We start from the raw sequence: 26,550 nt of genomic DNA on the forward strand, positions 1-26,550 counted from the left end.
TTTATTTACAAAATGAAAATTAGGTTTGTGATTCAGGCAAATATACAAGAAGCTATATTTTGTCTTAAATTTAAGGCAAAGCATAATTTAGTCTATTGAAAGGTGCTGGAAAGCAATTTAACACATTTGAAATATATAATGTACTATACGATTAGACGTGAGAGGTTTAATATTATTTCATAGTCTCACTAATGTCTTCCATAGTTGAGATGATTTACATTTCTAGAACTTTTGCTTGATTTACTTGCTTTTGATGAACTTTTTGTTTCACATATAAAAAATTCTAAAATTCTTGAAAGTTTACAAATTGGTGTGGATGCAAAACACCACAAGCCCTATATGCCATTTGTTAGTAATTTTGCCTTTGTCCTTTCCATTTTCTAAGTTCTTTTTTGTTTTTTTTCATTTTGTTAAGTTCTGAGATTGTCAAGGCAGCCTTTATTTGCTTTGGGTTAGGGTTATGTTAGCTATTTGCTGCAACTGGGTTAGTAATTTGGCCTGATTATGTACTACCAAGTTTGTCAGAAATCATGTCAGGCCTTTTTTGTATATCAGACTGACTGAAAAGGATAGTTCACCAAGAACTATATACAAAGTTTACTATTCAGTTTAGCCAAGATAATTTGTTGCCTTTGTTGCCAAAGTCTTTTTAATCAAGGATATAGGGGTGAGTATATAAACAAGGCCCCATCTAGTGGTATTTTGAAGAAAAGCAGGTAAAGCTGAAAAAAGTTGGAAAAAAAGTCTTGTGTCACAACCTGTCCCTTGGACTGCAAGGAGATCCAACCTGTCAATTCTAAAGGAAATCAGTCCTGAATATTCATTGGAAGGACCGATGTTGAAGCTGAAACTCCAATACTTTGGCCACCTGATGTGAAGAACTGACTATTGGAAAAGACCCTGATGCTGGGAAAGACTGAAGGCGGGAGAAGGGGACAAGTGAGGATGAGATGGTTGGATGGATGGACTTGCGTTTCAGTAGGTTCCGGGAGTTGGTGATGGACCAGGAAGCCTGGCGTGCTGAAGTCCATGGGGTTGCAGAGTTGGACACAACTTAACTGATTATTATTCAACCTTCCTGTGAAGATGAGGTGCTAGGTATTTTCTAGATACCCTAATCAGGAAGGCTAGGATGTGTGAAATTGTGGTTAAGTGCCTAGGTCAGTAATCCTCAAGCAGAGGGGTATTGAAAATAAAGAGAACCATTCAGAAACATTAAAAATGCATATAATTAGGCTCTGGCATAAAGAATCTGACTTATCACCCACCTATTGGGATCTCTCTGATGGCTCAGAGGGTAAAGCATCTGCCTGCAATGTGGGAGACCAGGGTTCGATCCCTGGGTTGGAAAGATCCCCTGGAGAAGGAAATGGCAACCCACTCCAGTATTCTTGCCTGGAAAATCCCATGGATAGAGGAGCCTGGTAGGCTATAGTCCATGGGGTCGCAAAGAGTCGGACACGACTGAGCAACTTCACTCACTCACCCTTAATAGAGATTGGGCTTCCCTGTGGCTCACCGGGTGAAGAATCCGCCTGCAATGTAGGAGACCTGGGTTCAATCCCTGAGTTGGGAAGATCCCCTGGAGAAGGGAACGGCTGCCCACTCCAGTATTCTGGTCTGGAGAATTCCATGGACTGTATATAGTCCATAGGGTCGCAAAGAGTCGGACATGACTAAGCGACTTTCACTTTAATAGAGATTCCACTTTGAGAAAGAAGACTTCTCAAAGTCCATTAGACATATTGCAGGTGAGCCCCTTTTCCTTCCTATTGGGAATTCAGCCCACTTACATGAAAGAAAGGCTGCACAATCGAGGTAGCAACAAACAAGTTAGAGATGAAAGGTTTCACAGACTAGTGATGGGCACCCGAGATTCCTAATAGAGGAGTTATGGAGCTACCTGGTCCAGTGCACCTCTCAAAGAAGTTTAAGCTGTTAGTCAAAACAGAAGACTGACAGTTTTTATTATGAGTTCCATTTTTAAGAATCTTCTGTAGTAAACAATTCCAATACAGTTTTTCAGAATTTTTTTTCCTCTTGCTCTTACAAAATAGAGTTTGGCTTAAATATCCTCCAAATGTTTTTCTGACACTAACCTTTCACAATTCTAACTCTCTCCTCTTATACCTATAATATAAATGAGAAGGTAAATCTGTTTGTCTTAATTGATATAATAAATATACTTTTATAATTTATTAAAGAAATACATTTTAATGGCTTTGGTCTCTGATCTTATGTCAGTAGGAGACAAGGGAAGTATTAGGAAAATAAACCAACACTTACTGGGAACCTGGTGTTGAGTACTGGGGCTAGGCTTTTTAAAAATAGAGAAAATTAATACACTGATAAAGCCACCTTATGAAGTAATAAGCAGTCTCTCCACGAAAGAGGAATCGAGGCTGGAAATGGTTAACTGCTCTGTCCAGAACACGTAGTTAGTAAGTCAAAGAGAAGATCTGGACCTAAGTGTGGATTCAAAGTACATGCTATTACTGTGTGTGCTGCTTCCTACTACTAAAACGTACAGAAAGCCTTCCAACAGTCAACTGTATTCATCTTTTCTCAAACTAAAATATCTTTGACCAGACTGCTGAAAAGGAAGAAAAGTAAAAAATTTTACAGCTGCTTTTCTGTCCTTATTTAGACATGTATGCCCAAAATATAACAGGATGATGTGTGAAAGAGGAGTAATGGAGAAAATAAAGAAAATGAATAACCTGCCATTGACTACATGACAACACTGCTGTGGACAGTTTATTCAGTTTAAAATAGATACTGTGCCGTAAAGTTGTCCAGAACTAAAATCTGTAGTATACAGGAGGCAAGGACAAAGGACAGCCGGCATAGTCTGCTTTGTTAAGATAAATCATTCTAAGTCAAAAGGTAAAAATTATTTACTGTCTATACCAGGTACATACTTGGGGGGAAAACACACTCATGTCAAGGAGATATGATATAGATAGAAAGAGATAAAAGTTCTGAAAGAGAAGCAACCTATTGCAATAAGAGTCTCTTGAAGTTAATGGAGTAAAAGAAAATGTACACATGAGGCTTCACTGTGTGCCCAGCTTCTAGTTTAATACCTGGTAGAGAGCAGTTGCTAAATAAAAATTTGCTGAAAGGATTTCAGGCACTAGAATTATACATATTTAACAGTCTCTCATTTAAACAACCTCCTATCAATTTCTTTCTTCATTATCCGCTAGCTATATATAATTTACATAATAAATCTATTATTTAAACACTTTCAATAGGTACAACAATTACATGACATTTCATTAGGATGAACTCTAAATTGCTTGGACAAGATTTATTTTGGAATCACATTATCCAAGCAAAGAAAGACACACAATCAGCTCCTAAGACACAACAAAAGTGAAAAAGGTGAGACAAATGTCTGCCTTAGAAGTTTATCAATAACCTCTTATATACACATATATATTCACAAAGTGGTTGAGAGTCCTTTTATACAATGCTTTATATGAGGTCCAGTGACTCAGAGCTCTGTAACAGGACAATGGTCAGACAATCATCGTGATTTCCTGAACTTTGTTACCCTTTAGTTGGGGAGAGAAAGAAGTCCATTTTCATCTGCTGTATCTAAGATTTTACAGATCACTGGAGATTCAACCTAAAGAACAACAATAATAAAACCATTTTAAAGTTGCTAAGCTGAACACTTTACTCAGTAGTCTGCTGAATGAATACATATAAATTTGATAAATGTATACGGGTCCTTCTTTTGGATAAGTCATCCAATGTTATTTCTACAAAGTGGATTTTTTAGAAAGCAATTTTTAGTCATCCATATAAAATGCTAGATAGATAAGTAGTTATTTTTATCTTTAAGTAAAAGATATAAGAAAGAAAAGGAGTAAAGGGCAAGCATAAGAGAGAAATACATAGCTAGGTCTTACATAACAAAATGTAGAAGAATATGGCAAAATAATCAGTTGCACCATTCAAGAAAAGGGTAAAGAAAAATGGCCAAAGATGGGCCAGGTGTTAAAATTATCAGATTTAAGATAATGATAATAAATATAACAGAGGAAATTAGAGGAAATAGTGGAAAACACAGACAACATGTGTGAATAGACGGGGGATTTTAACAGAGAAAATAAAACCACAAAAAAAAAAAAACAGAAGAGGAATGTTAGAAATGAAAAATATAGCAGAGATAAATTCATTCAGAGGTGGACAGGACACAGCACAGGAAAGAATCAATGAACTTGAAGATAATTCAACAGAAATGATGTGACCCAATTGACATAAGAAAAAGGTAACAATAAGATAAAAGAAGATTTGGGGACAACTGAAATTAGCATGTTTTAATCAGAGTCCCAGAAATAGATGATGGGCCAAATTTTTCCAAAACTCAGACTCAACACTTAAGAACTTTGCATTTTAAAAAATTTTATAAATTATATCTCAACAAAAAAGATGTCAATTTTTACAGAGGTGGTATGAGGGCTATATTAAATTCTGGAGACTACTGAACCTCCTTTCTAGACTTAATGGTAAACATTAAAATGTGGCCCCAAACTGAATTCCTGAGTATTAGTTTTCCACTTACCCCAAGGATATACTGACAAGAGTGAGGCTCTAGCATATATACAGTGACAGCATGAGGAGAATCTGATTCTTTACACCTAAAACAGAGAGTACTTTAAGGTATTGCCCAAACCACACAAAATTATTTTTTTTTCTTTTCAAGGATAAAAATATCTTATAAGTGGTTCTGTAACTATTAAAATAATAACAATTACAATGATGATTTTACTATCTTATAATAAAACTTTTGTGAAAAATTCATATTATTAATAAATATAATTATCCATAATTATATCTTACACAAACTTTTGCCCATAGGAAGCAAATTAAAGAGAAAGGCATAAAGCATGATTTGATGGTCTAACTTACTTTAGTTTTACAGTCACCTGTCTTGGTTTGTCAGTAATATCACAAATATCTCCATTTCCATAAAAATGTGACACCATCCTGAGTCAGAAAAACAAACAAGTTTTATTAAACTAGAACTTCACTCATTCAGAGTAACTTTAATGGGTAGGGTGAGAAGATGGTTAGAGGACTCAATTTTGCATTAAATAAAAAAATCCAACTATATTCCTTAAAAATACATATTTTAAGGTTATGTCACAGAGAAAGTCTTTCAGGTTCTATAGAATATAAAATTGAGATACTTCTTAGTGGTTTAATTAATAAGAACGATCTTATTAATAACTTGCATATTATTTACTTGTATACAAATAGTTAAGGTTAAACTGCTTTGTAAAAAGTTCTCTTTTAAAGTTAACCACTTCCCCAGCTCTTCTTTTCCCCTGCCCTGAATATCATTTGCTTTGTCAGTTTTCCCTTCTTCCTACCCTCCAGTCAGCTGCACTCCTTAAAATACTGTAATGCAGGAGTATGAAGGTAAAGTCTATGTTAAGCTATAAATTCCAAAGAGCAGGAACTAAACAAAAGCTTTAATTTTGTTAGCCTCATACTTCTGTGCTTCAATACTTGTTGCACATGATACCATGAGCTACTTTCACTTGAAAAATATAAACATTTAAAAAATTGATCTGTTTAGTATATTAATACTTAAATGGCTATCTCTTAACTTTGCTAATTTTAGTCAGTCCAAGAAGTCAGTACATTCTGAAAACAAAGTCTCTCAATACCATCTGTGCTAGGAAGGACAAAGTTAACATCTGAGAAGGAAAAAGAATGAATGATTTAAAATTCACTGGGTAATGGACTATAAGAAAAGCTAAACCTTAGTTCTTCTTGGGTAAGAAGAGACTAATTTTCTTCTGCTGTAATAAGATATACCTAATAGCCCAAAGAAATGTTGAAGTAGTTTTTCAAAAAAACATTGTTTAACTATTTTCAACCGTTACTGCACAACAGTTAAATAACAAAGGAGAATGCTGGAGTATATTTAAAGAGAATTAAGTAACTTAAAGAGGTTAGGGGTAAAATGCTTTATAACAGGGTTAGATCTAATACCTGGAATTGCAGCAGTGTTACTAACACCAACACTGTCAAAGGAAGTAGTCAAAGTTTATTGCATGCAATTGCCAGGCACTACACTTTACACCAATTACCTCATTTAAATGTCATAACAATTCTCTGAAGCAAATACTACTAGATGTGAAAAGTGAGGCTTGCAAAGACTATGTAATCTGCCCAGGGCAGTAGGTGAATTGCCAGTGTTTGAATCCAGGGTATCTGACTTCAGAAACGCCTCTGAACTATTACACTGTGTTGTTTCCTCTCAATAAAAACTAACCTAAAAAATGTCCCAGAAAAAAAAAAACAGAAAGATTTTATTTTAAATTAATGTTTTCCAATATTCTGAGTTTTAAATATTCTAAGATCCAGAGACAAATAAAGTTAGTATTTACCTAACTGTCTGGGTACCATCGTCTTGAAGGTGATAGGCTCTGGCGGTGTTCTTCTTAGCCCATTCAATATGTTCTTCTTGGTTCCATGTCCCCACAACCACAGAGGTTTTCCCACTATCCTTGTCCTAATATATGAAAAAATGTTTGTGACAATGAATGTTTGACATCAAGGTGACATTTATGCTGATGGCCTATAAGCTACAGAACTTATCTTCAACTGCACACTGGATATCTATGTTTAGATGTAATAATGTTAGTCAAACTTGATGAGAAGAAATTTGAGCTCATTATTGTTTATTTCTTGTTTCTCTGAATTATGAAACTGGCACTTCCTAGTCAGGTTAGGTCCAGATGTAGTTATCTTTGACTCTATTGCCTTTCACTCTACATTTATCAGTCTTGTCACTTTCCCAGAGATGTTCTTGGTTTCAACTCTTCTATTGGTCTAATGCCAGCATCTCACCCCTCAACTAAGAGTTTAATCTCTCGTATCTAGATACTATAACTACATACTACTGTGATTCCTACTTAAATCTCTGGCCTCTATCTCTTACTCATTATACTATTTTCCATATTATCCATTTGACATGATGCACCCTATACTGCCCTTTACATGGACTTCTTCCTTCTCTCTCATTTTTCTTTCCTTCCTGTCTTCCTTTTTTTCTTTATATTTTATGCCAGGGACCATGTTGGGTACTAATATACATCTGATGTGTAGAATTAAAAACCCTTACAGAGGCAAAAAGGCATAGCCACTGTATAGTAGTGGAAGAGAGAGCCGTTAAACGTTCTTTTAGTAAAGAGGACTTTAAACGTAAAGTCCTAGATAGACAGGTATTAGACTGGCATAGTAAACTGTTTAATTAAAGAGGTTGGATAAAGAGATTGTCTGGGTTTGAATTCTGGTTTCACCATTTACTACCTATGTGATTTTAGGCAAGTTACTAAATCTTTGCTTCAGTTTCCTTATCTTAGAATAACAATACTTATCTTTTATGAGCATTACATGAGTTAATATCTGTAAAGTACTTAGAATAGTGCCTGGTATACAGTGAGTACTATGTTTGTTAGCTACTATTATTTTTCTACACCTCAAAGTTCCTACCAGAGTTCCTTGAAAAGTTCTAGGTTATACTACCTTAGCTAAAGTAAGTTTGATAAAACCTAGTGTTGGCAAGTGTATAGGAAAACAGTCATTATTAATGGAAATGTAAATGATCCAACCTTTGGAGGCAACTGTTCAGTATGTATATATTTTGACACACCAAGTACATTTCTAGATTTGTGTACTATGAACGTACTTGCAAAAGTTTACAAGTGCAACTATTTAAAAATGTTCACTAAGATGCTATCACAGTAGAAACTGGAAACAACTCAAAGATCGTCAACAGAGATCTAATTAATACACTGTGTGTATGGGCATAATTCTCTGTACCTGCTGAAAAAAATGAAATCAGTTGTTGCTGACATGGAAAGATCTCCAAGATACTAGGTGAAAAGAACAAGTGCATTCAGTATATCCCGTCTGTATAAATAAAAAGGTTGTATCAACATTTATGATATGCATTTTTCCCCCCTTTTGGTTGTTAACTAAGAAAATGTTAACAGCTGTTACTTTTGAAAAATGAGACAACAGTGGAGGAGAATTTTACTTTTCATTCTATTCTATATTTCTGGCATATATTCCTTTAATTAAAAAAAAAAATTGGATACTATCTGGACTGTACTTAGATGGTAGTTTATCTTTTTTATATTAATAAATTAAAAATATTACTTATTAAAAAATAAGTAAAACATCTACAAAGCAGTAAGAATAAGAGGAAAGCATAATGAAATGGGACATCTCAGGTTTAATGGAAGAAAAAAAAAGCTCTAGTTTACAGATGCCACATACATTTTTTAGAGTGATTTAAATGTGGAAAGTGAGTTGATCTTTCCTGATATGATCCATCATGGAATTTAAGATCGGCTCAAAACATCTCAGAAGGGCAAATACGGTATTTCCTAATTACCAGTTGTTATTTATTTTAGGGAATAAAGAGCCTTTTAAAACAACCAAATCAATATTTATTAATATTAATGTTTGTCTTCAGGGTCTAGTAGTTTACCTTACTAAACGAAGTGCAAATAAAACTATTTGGGCTTGAACTTCAGAATTTAAGCTGCTATGATTCAAGTGTGAGAGAATGCTGATTTATGACACTATAAATAAAAGAATAAAGAGCATTTAATCTTAAAACTTAAAACTTGGATCATACGGTACCTTCTTTTAGCTGAGAAACTTGCTGTATTTATCCTATTTTACTGATACTAGTGACAACATTCTATCTTACCATTCACTTTCTTAAATATGAGTTATAAAATGACTAATTGCTGAGCCAAAGCTGAAGAGGTTAGTCACAATACTGTATTATTGTTCCAGACTGACAGTAATGCAAGAATCTGCATTAATAAAGAAAGTTACTTTAAGATGACTGATGTAGTCTTAACAACAAGTTTTCCATTTCCCAGAATTTAGAGATGTTTTGTTGAGTATTTCCATATTAAAAGCATCTCATACTTAAAAGTAACACCAATCCCACTCCTCTATTTTTCCACAAAAGATTTTTGAAACTTTAAACCATTTAGTGATAGAATGATATAAATGCTCTACCTCATGGTATTGATGTACGTGTTTGCCATAGCAGAATTCATATTTCCACCAACCAACACCCTACAGGAAAGGAAACAGACCAAGTTTCAGTACAGAGAAAGGGGTACCGGGGTCAGTCTCAATATTGCCACATGAGAATAATGGACATATATGTAATTAAAAAAATTGTACCAGCAATAATATGGTTTAAAATCACAATTAAAAATTACTAATAAACTTAAAAGATGGACATACAGAGAATAACTTTCTTGGCAAAATAAAGTAAAATGAAAATTCTACTTATAAGCATATTTTCCACTGAAGCTCTGAGTCAGAGGCAAAATTCCACCTTTACAGATGTTAGCTCAAGTTTTAAATGAGCTAATGTAGGCTCATAACCAAAATACAGGCTATATAATCACTGGTGCCCATTCTAGCAATTAGCCAGAATCACAAATGAATTACTTATTTGAATATGTGTGTGTGTGTGTGTATATATATATATATATATTTTATCAAGTAAAGGTCAAGTTTTAGCCTGTGAGTAAAGAGAAATTATAATGCCTTATAGTGAGATGTAGAGAAATGTCTGTTGGAAAGCTTCCAGAATCCTGCCATTTCTCTATAGACAAAAAGTCTTTTTCAGTGCTGCTAAAGTCTCTTGATAAATAACATACGAAGTGAAAGCTGTAAGATAAATACTTAAACTGAAGGTTTATTTCTCACCCCGTGAAAGCAGTAGGAACCACTAAGGAACTCTTTTATGAGTTGGTCATCTGTCAATTTGGATATGTGGGTTGTTCCGACAGTGAGCATTGGCTGAGAACCAACAGCAATGGGTTTGTGGATTGCTGGAAATCTCTCTTCCTTAGTTGATTGCAAATCTTCCTAAAATTAAACAAACACATATTTATAGGCTTCAGTATGATTTAAATTATTATTTTTTAAGTTTAGAAAATTTGGAAAATAAAAGTTGTCCGCTCATTTTTAATGTGCTTTAAGAAAATGAATTTTGTGACACTTAATAGCATAGAGAAAGCTCTATTCAAGAGTTAGTTCCATCTACCACTTAGGGATATGGTGACCACTCTTAACAACACAGGGATAATTTCTACTTCATATGTTTTGTCTCATTACTCTTATTAAGTACTTCACTATCTGTTAGATTTTATATTTAGTTTAAAAAAATGTGGTTACTATCTATAAAGAAAGGATAAGAGGCAGGCTAATAAAGGGCTAAGTGGGAACGAATATGAATGTTAGTTGTAATTATTCAAATGTAGCAGGATCTGGTTGCTGCCCTGGAGCAAACTGCTGTGTAATAAAGGAAGGGTAGAGGGAACAGCAGATCCACAGAGGCACGGGTGATTCAAATAGACTCTGATGAAGAACTGAAACATAAAGACTTCACAAAGAGAAAACCCTTGCTTAATTCATGAAACATTAATAATCTGTGACTGATGTGAATGTCTGTTATGTGTTGTGGGTATGTGCACATGAACCTGAGAAAGAGGTGAGAGCAACGATGTGTGGTGTGGTATGATAGTTAAAACCAAAGACAGAAGCAGGCACTATACGGCGGAAAGCTATGTAATGCTAAGTCTGAACATTTAGGCAAAGATATGGTATGATCAGATTTTTAAGTAATTACCCTAGCAGTCACAGGGAAGAAGGGATAGTAACAAATCTGAAGGTGGAGAGTCAAGTTAGGGGCTCAGTAACCCAGGCCAGAGATGAACATACTCAAATGTAAGGGAGTGACAAGTGGGGTTGGAGAGAAGAAGATAGTTATGAAAGAAGTCAATGATTTAGAATCTGGACGTTATCTGGGTACTGACAGTGAGCAGAGAGGAAATGAATCTAGACCACAACTGAAGGAATGAATGTACCAATGAACTGAATAAAATAACAATAAAAAAATTAAACAGTAAAATGTATGCAGTCACTGTAGTTGCCACTGACCAATTGTGGTTCTTCTCTTGTTTTCAACTTGTGTGACAGGAGTCACTAGATGGTTATGTTGGAAACCAATGAGCTTATCCTCTCTCTCCTTCAGTGTTAAGAACAAAGACTGCCAAGATGCCTTCTTGTTTTTTTTTTTAAAAAACCTTGAATTTTACATGGCTCTTTCTACATTTATAGAATGTAGGCTCTTTCTACATTCAGAGCCTACACTATGCTCCTAGCACTATCTTAAATACTGAGTATTAAAAATGAAGGAGACATAGTTACTACTCATAAGAAGCTAAGGTCTAATAGTGTAAAGCAATTACTCAGAATACATGAGACCTACAGTAAGGTTAGTGAAGAAAAGAATACTGCACAGTGAAACCTGTAGCTGAGAAAAGGGGAAGAGGTAAAAGAAACATGACCATTTATTGTTTCTTTTGGACAGAACATCTACTTTCATTTTAAGGAAAATTACCCCAATAAAAGCAAGAAGATAGTAGTTTTTGAATCAGGGTTTGGAAATTCAGAAAATAGATTCTTAATAAATCCAGTAATTTCCAAATTAATGTGGTATAATAACATAGGGCTTCCCCTGTGGCTCAGTGGTAACGAATCTGCTTGCCAATGCAGAAGAGGTGGGTTTGATCCCTGGATTGGGAAGATCCCCCAGAGAAGGAAATGGCAACCCACTCCAGTATTCTTGCCCGGGAAATCCAATGGACAGAGGAGCGGGGCAGGCTATAGTCCAAGGGGTCACAAAGAATTGGACACAACAATTGGAGAGCCAAATATATATTTTGTTTAAAAAAAATTCTTTATGGTAAAGCTTAATTCATACTTGAAAGGCAAACCATGTACCAAATATCAATTAAAAAAAAAGTTATGTGTAATAAATTGAACTTTTAAAAAAAATTATTCTGAAATAAAGATGACCAGTTCTAAGGAATTACTCACAGTATTACCTAAGATTTCATATACAACATGTACTATCAAGATGCTAGGTATTTTGAAAGCATTATAGCTATCATCTATAGCTTTAAAAAATTTTTTCTCAATCTGCGGATTTAACACATAAAAGAAAAATAAACTGGCACTTCTTCCTTGAAGAATAATTAAAGTTGGGTTTGTGAAGAATTTTGATGGGGCTGACTTTTAAGTACTTGTCAGTACTGAAATCATTATCAAGAAGAAGATGAGAAAATAATTCCATTTCCAATCTTTCAATACAGCACTTCAAATGCAGATTACAGTTAAGATAATGTTTCCTCCTTACCATAATGGCAGGGTTTACAACATCCACAAAGAGTCTGGCAGTATTTTCACAGTAAGTATTCAAGAGGAAGGGGAGAAAAAGGCCTTGTAGTTAAATGTTAATTAACCCACTGTTAAATACCGACAGCATACCAGGTATCATACAAGAAGCTGGAAACTCCAAGTAATGAAAATTTTAAAAATCCTCCCTCCCTTTTAATGACGAACCATAGGAAAAACATTTTTAGCCATGTAAGTGCTATATCCACAGGCAAGGAGGCTGGAAAGAATGTGGTACTTTTAGGAAATGCTTAAGTTGTTTAAAATAGCTGGCATCAAAGGAATGGAAACGAGAGATGAGGCTGAAGCCAGACATTGAATGGTCTTCAATTCTTCTTTGATAAAATGATTGTATGAACAACAATTTCATCTTGAGGTATCAGTTCAGTCGCTCAGTCGTGTCCGACTTTGCGACCCCATGAACCGCAGCACGCCAGGCCTCCCTGTCCATCGCCAACTGCCAGAGTCTACCCAAACCCATGTCCATCGAGTCACTGATGCCATCCAACCATCTCATCCTCTGTCATCCCCTTCACCTCCTGCCCTCAATCTTTCCCAGCATCAGGGTCTTCTCAAATGAGTCAGCTCTTTGCATCAGGTGGCCAAAGTATTGGAGTTTCAGCTTCAACATCAGTCCTTCCAATGAACACCCAGGACTGATCTCCTTTAGGATGGACTTATAGAGGGATTGGGGGCAGGAGGAGAAGGGGGCGACAGAGGATGAGATGGCTGGATGGCATCACTGACTCAATGGACATGGGTTTGAGTAAACTCCGGGAGTTGGTGATGGACAGGGAGGCCTGGCGTGCTGCGATTCATGGGGTCGCAAAGAGTCGGATACGACTGAGCGACTGAACTAAACTGAACTGATAGATCATGTTAAATACCAAACAGTTAAATAAATTATCAAATGTTCATTTCAGACAGAACATTTTATCAGCTGTGTGGGAAGGATTAGAAGGAAGATGTGTGAGGAGATTAGTTTTAGGTCTTAAGAAATGATGAGGTTCTGAACTAAAGACAGGTTTGAAAAGCAGTCAGAGGATAACACTGATAGCATTAAAAGATAAGCAGAATGACTCAGGTTTTTGACTTGGACAACTGGGTAGAGCACATTGCTTTAAAAGAAATGGGGAAGACAAGAGTGTCAGTGTGAAAGAGGAAAAAAAAAGATAAATCTGAGATAACTGAAAATGTATATATGTCCAATAAGCAGATGAAAAGGGAAGATGGCATATCAAAAGGGAGAAGCAATAGAGACAAGTGGTTAAGAGGGACAGATTCTAGACTCAGACTACTTTGATTGTAATCTCTAACCCATCACTTGTCCCTCCCCCTCTCTGAACCTCAGTTCCCTAATCTGTTAAGGTGGGTAACAATATATTTTATATGCTGTTGTAAGGATTAGATAATAGCTTTAAGGACTCAACTGTTGTTTAGTCACTAAGTCCAGTCTGACTCTTTTGTAGGCCGCCAGGCTTGTCTTTTCATGCGATTTCCCAGGCAAGAATGCTGGAGTGGGTAGCCACTCCCTTCTTCAGTAAAGATTCAATACATGTTAATAACTGTGACTGTGGTTGCAGGTGAAAGGTCAGGGTTGTAGATGTATATTTATAATAGACAGGCATGGAAATGGAAGTTGAAAGAATGGTCGTGGATGAGCTTACTTAAGGAGACAATGTACAATAAGGAGAGAAAGGACCTGTGAACAGAACCAAGGGAATTGTAACATTTTAAGAAGCAGGAATTAGAGAAAGGGCTAGTACACAGAAGAGAACCAGTGAGATAATGAACTGAAGCAAAGAAAGGAGAAAAAGTTCAAGCTTCAAATGTTCAGCTAAGATCAAGTTATGCACAGGTCCAGCATATTTAGAACCAAAGACAGCTGTTGATCTTAGTAAGAACCATTTAAGGAGAATGATAGAATGATGGTTTGATAAGAAATAGCAATGAGTTGAAGAATAAATAAAGTATTAGGAGATGGGTTGTAGTCTATATTTTCAAGAGGCTTAGCTGGGAAGTTCAGTTAACTAGATGAAAAATTTAACTGAAATAAACAGGATGGCAAACTTTAAAGTATTATGGAATCATAAGTCTAAGAAAATGCTAAAATAGTTTCTGGGAAGGACTAGAATAAGGAAAAGAATTAAAATAAAAAGAATTCGAATTAACAATTTTGAGTCAGGAAAATAAATTACTATTACTATACTACAGAAATCATTAAAATACTGACATATGCTATGATTTTTGGACAAGGAAGCACTGAGAAAATACTGTTAGATAATTCTCATACCTCTTTGTTTCTCCTAAAAGGCACCCTTAGTATTTCTTCCTGTTGTTCCAACTGTCTCAGGGTGAGGGGTTTAAATGGCGATCCTGGTAGTGACTGGCAAAATATGTCATTCACAGGCGATGCTCTGAATCTGTTCAGTGAGAACAAAGTGTTAAAGCTAAGCATACAACATTTTAAATCATGTGTGCATTTCATGTTTAAAATATTAAATCCACATCCTACCTATATTTAGGATGATTGCACAAGAGTGGTGTCAAAATGACAACTTCATATTCACAAGTTGTAACTTCAGCTACTGAAAGAATTTCATGCTTAGATTCAGGATGACAAATGTACATCACAGTACTTGATCTGGGCCGGTTCTGTTTCAAACTACAAGGTGTACCATTTCCCATTCCCACTGGGTAGTAGGGTGTCATCTGACCTTCGATATTTTTAGTGGGAATCTTAAAAAAAGAGTATAAGACAGACTTTTCATTAGAAATAGAGGTGGGGTGAGGATGGGAGAAGCACTCATTCTGAAAGGAAGAAAACTACATTTATAAACTAACATTTATTTAATAAAATGGTAACACTTCCGTATTTTCTATAAGCTCTCCTAATATTCTTTTGGTTCGTATTCTTGAACATATACATATTTTCAGAGCTAATTTAATACAGCATAAAAGGAAATTTTTGCTTGGTGCTAAAATTAAGATGTACATTTATATAAAGGATTACAAAGATATAATTAATACAAATTATCTTCAATAGTTACAAAGAAAGAGACCAGGATAAAATACAGAAACTTCCTATACTGGGCTGGTCAAAGCTTTCTTCACTAAACCCTCAGTGGATGCCTGAGTTAAAATTTACATTTTAGAAGTCTGAAGTTTGATTTGTGAAAATGTGGGGCTACATAATTAATACTATCTTCTAAAACAGAAATGTAAATATACTGATTCATCAATCTGGTTACTCTTCTTTCCTGTTATTAACAGACACTTCTCAGCATATAAACTCTTAAGTAAATCTATTCAAGGCCAACAAAAGACAAATGAAGACATTTTTACAGAATGGGGGAATAAAGGAGATCATCTCAGAAGACATGGATTATTAAGGAGTTAGCTCCCACACTTTTATCAACAAACACCAGAAAAATTACATGGATGGGCTTTAAAAGGATGTTGTTACTAGAATCTCCAAGCAAGCTCTTTGGAGGCACACTTATCCTGTATCACTTTGGTACCCTGTCAGTGCTATATCCAAAACAGGCAATAAACAAAAGATTCTAGAGAAAAATATTTTGAGGTTGGTATGCTATTTTTATGCTAATGTCTGGAATTAGAAAATCCTGGGTTCAAATCCCAGCTCTGAATTCACCAGCCTTATGACTTTGACCCAATTTCAGTTCTTGTCATTTGTAAAACCAGAATAATAATACATACTCAAAGGCTATAGGGAGAATTGAGCATTACTCTTCGTTATATGTCTTGCACAGCATCTAGCTTATAAACTGGGGCTCAAAAATGTGAGTTTTCTTCCCTTACCCTTTTCTTCCTCTTCCTTTATCATTTCACTTTGAATTCCATCTTGCTATCCTCCAGAGCCAAAAATATTTTGAGATAAATATTTTATCTCAAAGGTAGTCTGTAAAATTAAAACCTTTTAAGATAGCAATGCTATGTGTGGCTATGCATACCTAATCAATTCCCCCAAAGCCACCTTTTTAAGTTACAGGCACCCCTTCTAAGTAATTTGTAAGGCTTTCTGCCATTTTACTTTACTACTAATAAAAGTATCCTTACAATATGAAACCATTTGTAGAAATATTCTCCAACAGTAAGTTATTTAACTTTAAGGTAATTTTAAGGATTCAGAAATCATTCCTTAAACCACAGGGGCACTTACAATTGTAATTAGTTACCCTAAGGAATTGTTCTTTTTTAAACAATCCTACTTTTCAGTCATCAATTATGCATTCAGATTCAATAAGCATTCATGAAAGGCCTACATGATATCTGGCACTCTACTTTGCACTGCAGAGTAAAAAGATAAAAGACAAGCCCTGCTTTTAAGAAGCTTGCAGTCTGGTAGCTTGTTATTTACACATACAGTTTATCTGTTTTACCCACAAGAGACAGGGTTCAAACAACAGAAAAAAAATGTAAAAGCTCCTATCATAATTGTTTGCAATGCTAAACAGAGGGGAAGAACCACCGCTAAGCACAGAAGGCATATAATGCTATTACAGAAACTTTCCCAGACACATCTTTGATAAATTCATTTATTTTTGTATGATCGTAAAAGTAAATAAAAGCAATATAGGATAACTTTTTCAGAAAAACCTAACAGATTGCAAATTTTCTTTGACCAAATCCTTTGAGGTATTTGATAGACAGTTAAAGAACACCTGGCTATATTCTGTCAATTAAGTTACATAAATTTGTGTTTAACAATAGACGTTCAGAGTAAAAAAATCACCAATTATCACTTGCCTCTTTCGATTTTTCCTCTTCTTCTTTTTCCTGTTCTGTGGATTAATACAAAAGTAAGTGTAAATAATGAGTGGTGACTTATGCACAAGACATAAAATGACTAAGTTTTCAATTTGTAACCTTAAACTTCTTTTTAAAGAAGACTCAAAGCATACATATAATTTTTATCTTACTACTTTAAGCTAATTTTCTTGAAATGGTTTCTTTTGAAAGAACAGTCATTTAATCATTTTATCTTTATCTAGGAAATACTCAATTTCAGGCATAAAAACTGGTCACAAGTTTTCTTCTAAAATGTTTTTATCTCAGTGAAAGGTTTAGTCTTAAACGAGTTGGCCAATTTCAATAATAAAGATTAAAACATTTTATAATCTGAGGGATGTATCTACATGTCTATTTCCATATATAAAGGCTTTGCTTAAACCAAGCAAAAACTAACACTATATAAATATAATACTGACATGTCTATCTTACCAGATTTAAAAATTTAATAGGTAGAAAGAAAGCAACGTTTGTTAAAGCAAAAAATAATGAAAAGATCTCTTTGGAAGGTTTTCTAAGGCATTGTTTAGAAATTTATTTAAAGTGTTTTACAATTCATAAAGTCTCCAACAAGATTTTTTTTTTTTTTTTTTTAAATCGATTGGCTGCATCATGTGGCATGTGGGATCTCAAGTTTCCTGACCAGGGATTGAACCTGTGCCCCCTGCACTGGAATATAATAACCATTGGACCATCAGAGAAGTCCTTCTCACAAGATCTTTTAAATTCCAATTTGAATATATACTTTAAACCAAATACTAACATTATTACTAAATCACTGTAGAAACAAACCTTTTTCAGATAGAAGGTTCTTAGCCAACATATTTCCAAGGTAGTACTCGTGAATATTTACTTTCTATATTAAAAAAAAAATGTAGTAAGTATTTTGCAAATACATTTTTAAAGAATACAACTTAAAAAAAAAATCTCATTACTACACTTTTCATTTTATAATGTTCCATATTTCATAGTTTGAAGAAAAAAATACCTGACCACTTTCTTTCTCTTCATGGTACTGCCGAATGTGTTTTCCATGACATACTTCATAAGTCCAATAAGACTCAATCTAAGAGAGATGGATGTATTTAAACACACCAAAAAAGCCACAAAACTCAACTGAATTACTTTTTGATATTTTAAGCAACTGAGCAGATTTCTTCCAAGATTCAGAATAAACTTTCATTAAATGAAAGTTATCACTATGCCTCAGAAAATACGAAATTTCTGAAGCCTATTCATTGTTTTCACTAATTAGATAAACGTAAAAATTCTGTGACGCAAATAGGTCTACACCTCCTGGGATCTATAATAAACACTCGGCCAAGGGACCATTTTCTACACAACCTAAAAGATAACAATGAGCACTTTTTATTAAAATTGTATATAAGGAAACTTTCTTTTGATCTGAAAAACATTCAAAGCAGTTTGGTAAGTGATACATTTGATAAGTGATATTACTGGGTGTTTGCCGCATATATAAAACTATATAGGAATTTAAATTTTCAACAGTTTACTGGCTGTTGGAGATTTATTTTCTAATTATCAAGTGAACATAAAATACATACTCTGTAGGAGCAACTGCTTTGTTTAAATAGGGGCTCCAACAGCTCTCTTGGATTTGGGCCTTTATAATCCTTTTCTTCTTCCTATGAAAGAATGAAGAGTTTAATATCATTATTCAGGAGCTTTCTTCAACTCCGCTGTTTAACTATTAACTCATTGGTCAAATCACAAATGCTTGGAAATAAAAGGGGAAAAAAGTCAAAAGATTTAATAAGATCCTATGGTATGCCATTTCTTTCCAAAGAATTGAAATATATGCAGCAACATGGATGGACCTAGAGATTTCTATATTGAGTGAAGTCACACAGAGAAAGATAACTATCATGTGGTATTGCTTATATGTGGAATCTAAAAAAAATGGTACAAAGGAACTTATTTACCCAAAAGAGAGTCACAGATGTAGAAAACAAACTTATGGCTACCGGGGGAAAGGTGGGGGGAGGGAGATAGACTGGGGGATCAAAATTGACATATGCAAACTATTATATACAAAATAGATAACTGTTAATAGTAAGGACCTACTGTATAGCACCGGCAACTCTACTCAATACTCTGTGATGGACTACATGGAAAAAGAATCTAAAAAAGAATGTGTGTATGTAATGTATAACTGATTCACTTTGCTACATACCTGAAACTAACACAACACTGTAAACCAACTATACTCCAATTAAAAAAAAGAACTGAAGTATAAATACAGAGCCATAGAAAAATCTTCAGTTCTTCCTTCTCTTAGAAAAAGGTTTCTGAACAATTCTTAAACACCTACTTGAGAATTTCTAGCTATAAAAGCCTCCGAATAGTCGAATCTTACATAATCCACTGGCAAGTTCTAAGATACTTCTGTTTCCTAATTTTACATTTCAGACCTGAATGCCATAAACATGTGTATAATTGTGTGTGTATATTTGTGTCTTAAGGTTTAAAACAAAATGAAATATATGGCTGTCTTTCACAGATCTTAAATCTGAACAAAACTTCTTAAGAAAACAGTCACTGAGTTTAATACTTCCATTTTAGAGATTGTGAAAGTATTCTGTAATTAGCTCAAAAAATTTATTGAGTGGAGGAATTGAGTTTCAAATTTGTTCAAGGTTCCACAGCTAACTATAGCCTATACCTCAGCCTCCTGGCTCCTAGGCTGGTGTCCTTTCCATTTTACCATGCTGCCTCTGTTTCATCTTGAAAGAAGTCAGTGCCTTAAAGGATGGATAAGAGGCAGTTAGCGCATCTTAGGAGGAAGAAACGGGCATGAACTAAGGTAACGAGAGAGTACAAGGTACCTACAGATTTACTTACTAGCAGTTCTTTATAAAAAATGTCACATACACATAATCCAAGAAGTCAGGAATAATGTGATTACTATTTTTATGGTAAGACAGCATTACTGAGAAACCTGTCACTCAATTTTATTTTAAAGTATGCAGTTGCAATGTTTTAAATAAATGTTTGGTAACAGGAATTATCAATGTATTTACAAAAACTTACCTCGTCCCCACTTGCCACAAGGGGAAGAATGCATTTATATTTTTCTTTATGTGTAGTTGTCATGATGACATAATTATCTTCTTTATACAAAACTCCAGTTGTAGGCTAGAAATAAAACAAAAAAAAATGTACATTATTTATTCTGATTAAACTTAACTACAATTTATCACTTCAACAGAGGATTCTCAAACATATTTACTTCCAAAGGCAGGGAAAAAAGTCTACATATTTTTTAATGACAAAATATGGATGTGAGAGTTGAACTGTGAAGAAAGCTGAGTGCTGAAGAACTGATGGTTTTGAACTGTGGTGTTGGAGAAGACTCCTTAGAGTCCCTTGGACTGCAAGGAGAACCAACCAGTCCACCCTAAAGGAGATCAGTCCTGGGCGTTCATTGGAAGGACTGATGCTAAAGCTGAAACTCAATACTTTGGCCACCTCATGCAAAGAGCTGACTCACTGGAAAAGACCCTGATGCTGGGAGGGATTGGGGGCAGGAAGAGAAGGGGACGACAGAGGATGAGATAGTTGGATGGCATCGCTGACTTGATGGCCATGAGTTTGGGTAAACTCCAGGAGTTGGTGACAGACAGGGAGGCCTGGCGTGCTGCGATTCATGGGGTCGCAAAGAGTTGGACATGAATGAGTGACTGAACTGAACTGAAAATGAAGACAACAGACTTTTTCCTGGTGTTACAATGTAACAGAAAAAAAAGGAACAAAAATATAGTTTGGAGTATAAAGGAAAAAAGGAAAAAAAATTGGTAATGCAACAGACTGAAGTTATAATATGGATTAAAAAGCATTTAGAGGCAGTGAATGTTCAATGGATACACCATCACTGAATACTTATTACCACCTATACATCAGAGTCTACAGCACCTTATAACATACTCTCAATTCTTTTGGATGGGACATCTGAACCTAAGATAGTGCAGTGATTTTCATATTTGGGTAACATGGATAAATTACTTAGAAAAATTACTATGAATCCTCTGTGCTAATTTAACTTTTTTAGTATGTATAAGGGTCAGCAAATTTTTCCTGTAAAGGGCCAGATAATAAATATTTTAGGCTTTGTGGGTCATATGGTCTCTATCGCAACTATTCAGCTATGCCATTGTAGGAAGTAAGTACACAGGCATTATGTAAATGAATAGGCATGGATGTATTCTGAGAAAAAAAACAAACCAAAAAATCTTACAGAAATCAAGTTTGGAGTGGGCCAGCCTGAAGGTGTAGTTTGCTGACTCATGGTATATATCAACAAGACTATCCTTAAAGTGTGCTACAGTATAAAACCAAACAAATTCACAAATCAAAAAGAACCAACACAATTCAAACGAACATTTCAATTACTATAACTGGTATTATTTTACAAAAAAGAAATCTCTGCTTTGTGACAGAAAATATGTCACTAACTACTAAGGCAGAGGGAGAAGGAAATGGCAACCCACTCCAGTATTCGTGCCTGGAGAATTCCATGGACGGAGGAGCCTGGTGGGCTACAGTCCATGGGGTCGCCAGAGTCGGACACGACTGAGCGACTAAACCACCACCACCACCACCACTAAGGCAGTTTTCAAAGTCTATGAGCAGTATTCTGTGGCAATTCAGTTCTCTTTTCTCTTCTGACAGTTAGGTAAAACCACGAAACTTTCTGACTATCCCTAGTAATGAAAGAACCACCCTTATTACAGACCTCTACTCTTTCCTCAATTTAACAAAACAACTCTTAACTATAATAAAACCAGTAGTACTTGAAACTGAGTACTTGAAATTTCAAGTACTTGAAATCTTAAACACAAATAGAAATCAGGGCCATGTTTTCCCAAGATAATAAAGCAAATCCCCAAACAGTAGTAAATACTGACTGTATTAGCTATATGACAGTACCACTTGAGCTCTTTACATTATTATCTCATCAATGCTCGAAACAAGCATTGTACCCATTTAACTGAAAAGGAAACTGAAGCCTAGGGCTTAAATAATTTGTCCAAGGTAACACAGCTGGTAAACAGCACAGCCCAGAGAAGACACCTAGCTGACTGGTCCCACATTCTGTGTGCTCCTAACTGTTTTAACGTATCTGAATCAGCCTTAGTTACCATTTTCTTAGATTACTATACAGTGTGTGCTTGCATGTTAAGTCGCTTCAGTCGCGTCCTGGACTATAACCAAGGATCCTCATTTAAAAGAACATTATAAGTGAAGACAGGAATCAAAGAGATTTGAAAGTGAGAGTTGCACAGCCAAATTTATGATAAAGGGATCCTTAGAAACATACATTCAGTTTAGCCAACAAATTGCTGTTAAGACACAACATTTGTATCTTTTGGTATTTTTCAGATATAGTCAGAATAGAGGATGGTGAATTGTGCAAAGAATGACTCACATTCATTTAGCTAGTAATAGATGGCTTGAAGTTCTGTCAAATCATCCCTGACTGCAGTGAAGGTGGACAGTAGTATGTGACTTCAATGCATTCCTCTCTCCTTGTGAAGTAACTGCAACCTAATGTTCAGAACTGGATTAAATAGCAGTACTGACTCATTTACTAAAACGTTCAGAACAGTGCTAACAATGGAAAAAGAAACTGCTTGTTTGGAACCACAGCAAAGAAAGACAATTCTTTCTTTGTAATTAAAACTATAATCTTGCATTTTATGTCTATATGATGAAATTCTTTCCTTGTTTTTAAGGTTTAGGTAAAAGGTAACAGAAATAGAAACCATCACTATTCTTATTTGAAGAATTGTTTGTTTCTGCCAAGATTTGTTTTTCATTAGTTGAGGAAAGGGTGCTGCTACTGCTGCTAAGTTGCATCAGTTGTGTCCGACTCTGTGCGACTCCACAGACGGCAGCCCACCAGGCTCCTCTGTCCCTGGGGTTCTCCAGGCAAGAATACCGGAGTGCATTGCCATTGCCTTCTCCATAGGAAAGGCTACTTTCCTCTTCAATAGAACAGACCAAATAACATTTCTTCTATCTGAAAACTCTTTGCTGAAATAGTGTATCACTTGTTGGGATCACAAAGTAAACATTTTTAACAAATTTTACCCAACTTTTTAATACTGGAAATTGTAGGAGAAAAGTTAACTTTTTGTGATTTTTTAACTTAAAAATTTTTTTGATCAACTAAAATGCTTCCTTTTGATTTTGTAAAATAGGTTTTTACTTAAAAAAATGAATTCCAAATGCACATAATCACAGTGTTTAAAAAAACTTGTTTTATATAACTTGACACCTCAAAGTATTTCCAGTGTAAGAGGCAATATTAGTGATATGATAAAAATCAGATTTTAATATAATGAGACTAATAAAAGAGGGGTATAGTCTTCAAGGTTAAGGAACTCGAAAAGTATCTTGGCAAGGGTGAAATTTCTAATGCCTGACACAAGTCTGGAGGAATTAAGGCAGAGGATGAGAAAGCAAGCTATCCTGGAGAGTCTGTAAAATAAACTCAATGGCACAACTTGTTAACATATAGGACATGATTCAAACCATGGAGATGGTCACCATTTTCCCCAAATGTAGCATTTGTTTTCAAATGGGAATACATTTCTATACTAGCAAAAGAAGTTGAAAGAAAATTAGACTTATTTTGCGGTTTTCCTTTGGAGATGTTCATGAATTCTGTGTGACGTAATGAATAATTGAACATTTTAAAGACACAGAGATGATGTTTCAGAAGGAAAATACACACAAAAACAAAACTGACTGCTAAAAACCAGTAAAGAATATCATAATCATTAATTACTGGAAACATTAAAACATGTATATATTTTTGGCATTTGATAATTTTTCTAAGTAAATTTGAAAGATGATGTTATCATTTTGATATATCTGAATGGCAAAAGAATAAAAAGCACAGAAGAATTTTAAAGATTAAAAAAACCTGAGATCTTCTAATCCAGTCCCTCTCAATTTCAGGTGGTAGAGAGATAAAGGATCTTTATCCTAGCTCATGCAGCTGCTGAGTTACACACAAATATCCATCCAACTGGCCTATAAAACAAAATGACAGTGCCAGGTGTGTAGGCCTGTAGTTTCAATTACACAAAGTAGGGAAGTGAAGCCTTGAGATTAAGAAAATATTAAAAAAAATTAGAAAATCAATGATAATGTTTCTTGAGGCTTATTTTTGCGGGAGGGCCATAGGCCTTTTGCTAAGGCTTAGGAAAATGTCCCTAGGTTTTGCCCAAAATAACTCAAACTTAAAAAAAAGGAAAAAAATTCTTCCCAAGTTTTCAAACAAGCCCATCTTAGATTATGCTTTATTGTCAAAGAAAAATAATTTAAAACAAAATTTCAAAATAAAATTGTTAAGATATAGGAAAAGTTGGTCCACCATATATTGAGATCTTTTTCCATAACCTTTTGCAGCCAGCAAATAACAGTGCCAGAAAAAAAAAACTGAACGGTTTGGTAGTAACTTCTAAAAGGGCTAGTTTCACTCATGTGCATATAGGTCAGTAAATTTTTACAGCCACATATTAGCATGCCCTTTTTAATTTTAAAGAAAAACCACACTGATGTAGAGTAAAAAATTTTAATGACCACATTCTTTAAACATTTGCCAAGTTCATGCCTAGTGTGCTCTTCAGAAATAATCATAAAGGTTGGACTAAAATATTCTCATCTCAAAGTTGTATCTGACTTATAACAATCTTTTACATAAATATTTTAATATATTAGTATTTTCTGAATAAGAAACCTACTGTATAGAACTAGGAACTCTCCTTAATGCTCTGTAATGACCTATAGTGGAACAGAATCTAAAAAAGAGTGGATATATGTATATGTGTATAGCATATATGTGTAACTGATTCAGTTTGTTGTACAGCAGAAACACAACATTTAAATCAACTATACTTCAATAAAAATTAATTAAAAATATCTCCTGGCATTAATGCAAAGACAAATTGGCTTCCCAGAGAAATATCTACTTAAATTTAAGAATCACTGAAGTATCAGAATGGAAGAACTGAAAACAGAAAGGAGAAATAAACTAGGTGTGAAATATTAGCTAAAACTAACACCAGCAAATAGAAATCTGGGTTGTGGAAATGACGACATTCCTTTTCCTGGGACATTCTGTGCTGACATGATAGTATCACATATTCATGTTTTAGAGATATGGTAACAGAACAATATACTTAAATAGTCTTCCGAGTAGAACGACTGCAGATAATTGGAATAAGAATTAAAAAAAAAACAACAACTTTTCAGGGGCAGGCGGGCTGTTACATTTTCCCTGACTTCCATTTTAAATCAATGAGTTAATTGCCATACGGTAAGTGTCACAAGAGCCTATTTTTTATTGGCCGACAATGGATAGGAAGACTTCTCGGAAGTCCACTTCCCAAAGCAAGGACTGCAAATATTCATCACTTCGAGGTTATAAATACGTTTTTCAATGTAGGAAAACCGACCATAAAATTTCACGTTCTGGAGTCTTAAGTAACAGTTATAATACATCAAAACTGTAAAGGACATTCTGCATAGTGTCGTTAGCATCTCACTGGCCAAACAGCCCTCTCAGAGACAACTTTGAAGGTAAAAGAGCTGTGTGGTGTATGTATACTGCGCATATACCAGAGGGAAAACGAGTATGAGAGGGAACTCATATCCGCAGTGCAACTGATTGTGTAGGAAGGGTGTGTGTAATACTCCTGGAAGGAGAGAAGGTTGCTGGTGGAGGAAGCGCAGCAGGTGACTGACTTGCCAGGGAGAAAACAGATGCGCCAGACGTGGTTCTAGAAAAGCTGCTTCCACAGGGTGGGAGTGTTGGTAAACTCTGGAGAGACATTTCTTTAAAAGGGGGAACAGGCGACCGCTGGATCCTAAATGTGTAGGCATGCAGGCACATCCACAGAACGTGTTTGATACGCACTTGCTGTATGAACGAACGAACGCGGGGTTAATGAAGCTTTGGACTAGGAATGAGGCATGCGCCTGCAGAGGAGGTTCTAGGGGAAAAAAGCGTAGAATACCGAGAGAAGGGGCCGAACCCTTAAGTGCCAGGAAGAAGAGAGATGGCTACCGGGTTCGCAAGGGCACTGACCAGAGAGAACTCGGTGCCGGGCCAGTTGACTCGGAAAGGTATGTCATCGCTGAGCTGGGGTAGCGCTCGGCCGCCTCCGGACGCCTCCAGAAGACCGCAGAGGACCAATAACACCGGCCCGCCTGGGACCAGACTCCGCGCGCCGCCGCCTCCTTCCTCCATCCTCCGTCGCCGAGTTCTCCAGCCGCCGCCACAACCTCCTCGGCCCACAGAAGAGAGAAGGGGGAGGAGGAGGAGGCGGCGGCGGGACTACCAAGCGTCCAGGCAGCCCCGGGCCCAACCGCCGCCACGTCTCCTTCCGGAGAGCCCGG

General features: G+C 35.5%; 1 protein-coding gene across 1 annotated transcript; it reads right to left on the bottom strand.

Annotated features, from left to right (window-relative positions):
* Positions 1-1,948: 1,948 nt before the first annotated feature.
* ERLEC1 (endoplasmic reticulum lectin 1) lies at positions 1,949-26,541 on the bottom strand. Its single transcript, XM_061155449.1, has 14 exons — positions 26,240-26,541; positions 20,173-20,277; positions 18,687-18,767; positions 18,110-18,187; positions 17,914-17,977; positions 17,080-17,114; positions 14,825-15,048; positions 14,603-14,732; positions 9,775-9,936; positions 9,070-9,129; positions 6,414-6,538; positions 4,924-5,001; positions 4,577-4,652; positions 1,949-3,634 (listed from the first exon to the last, which is right to left on the bottom strand). Exons 1-14 carry the CDS (start codon positions 26,399-26,401, stop codon positions 3,563-3,565), a joined length of 1,452 nt encoding a protein of 483 aa, XP_061011432.1. The 5' UTR covers positions 26,402-26,541; the 3' UTR covers positions 1,949-3,562.
* Between the last annotated feature and the right edge of the window lie 9 nt (positions 26,542-26,550).

Source organism: Dama dama, chromosome 11, assembly GCF_033118175.1.
Source record: "Dama dama isolate Ldn47 chromosome 11, ASM3311817v1, whole genome shotgun sequence".
Lineage (NCBI taxonomy): Eukaryota > Metazoa > Chordata > Mammalia > Artiodactyla > Cervidae > Dama > Dama dama.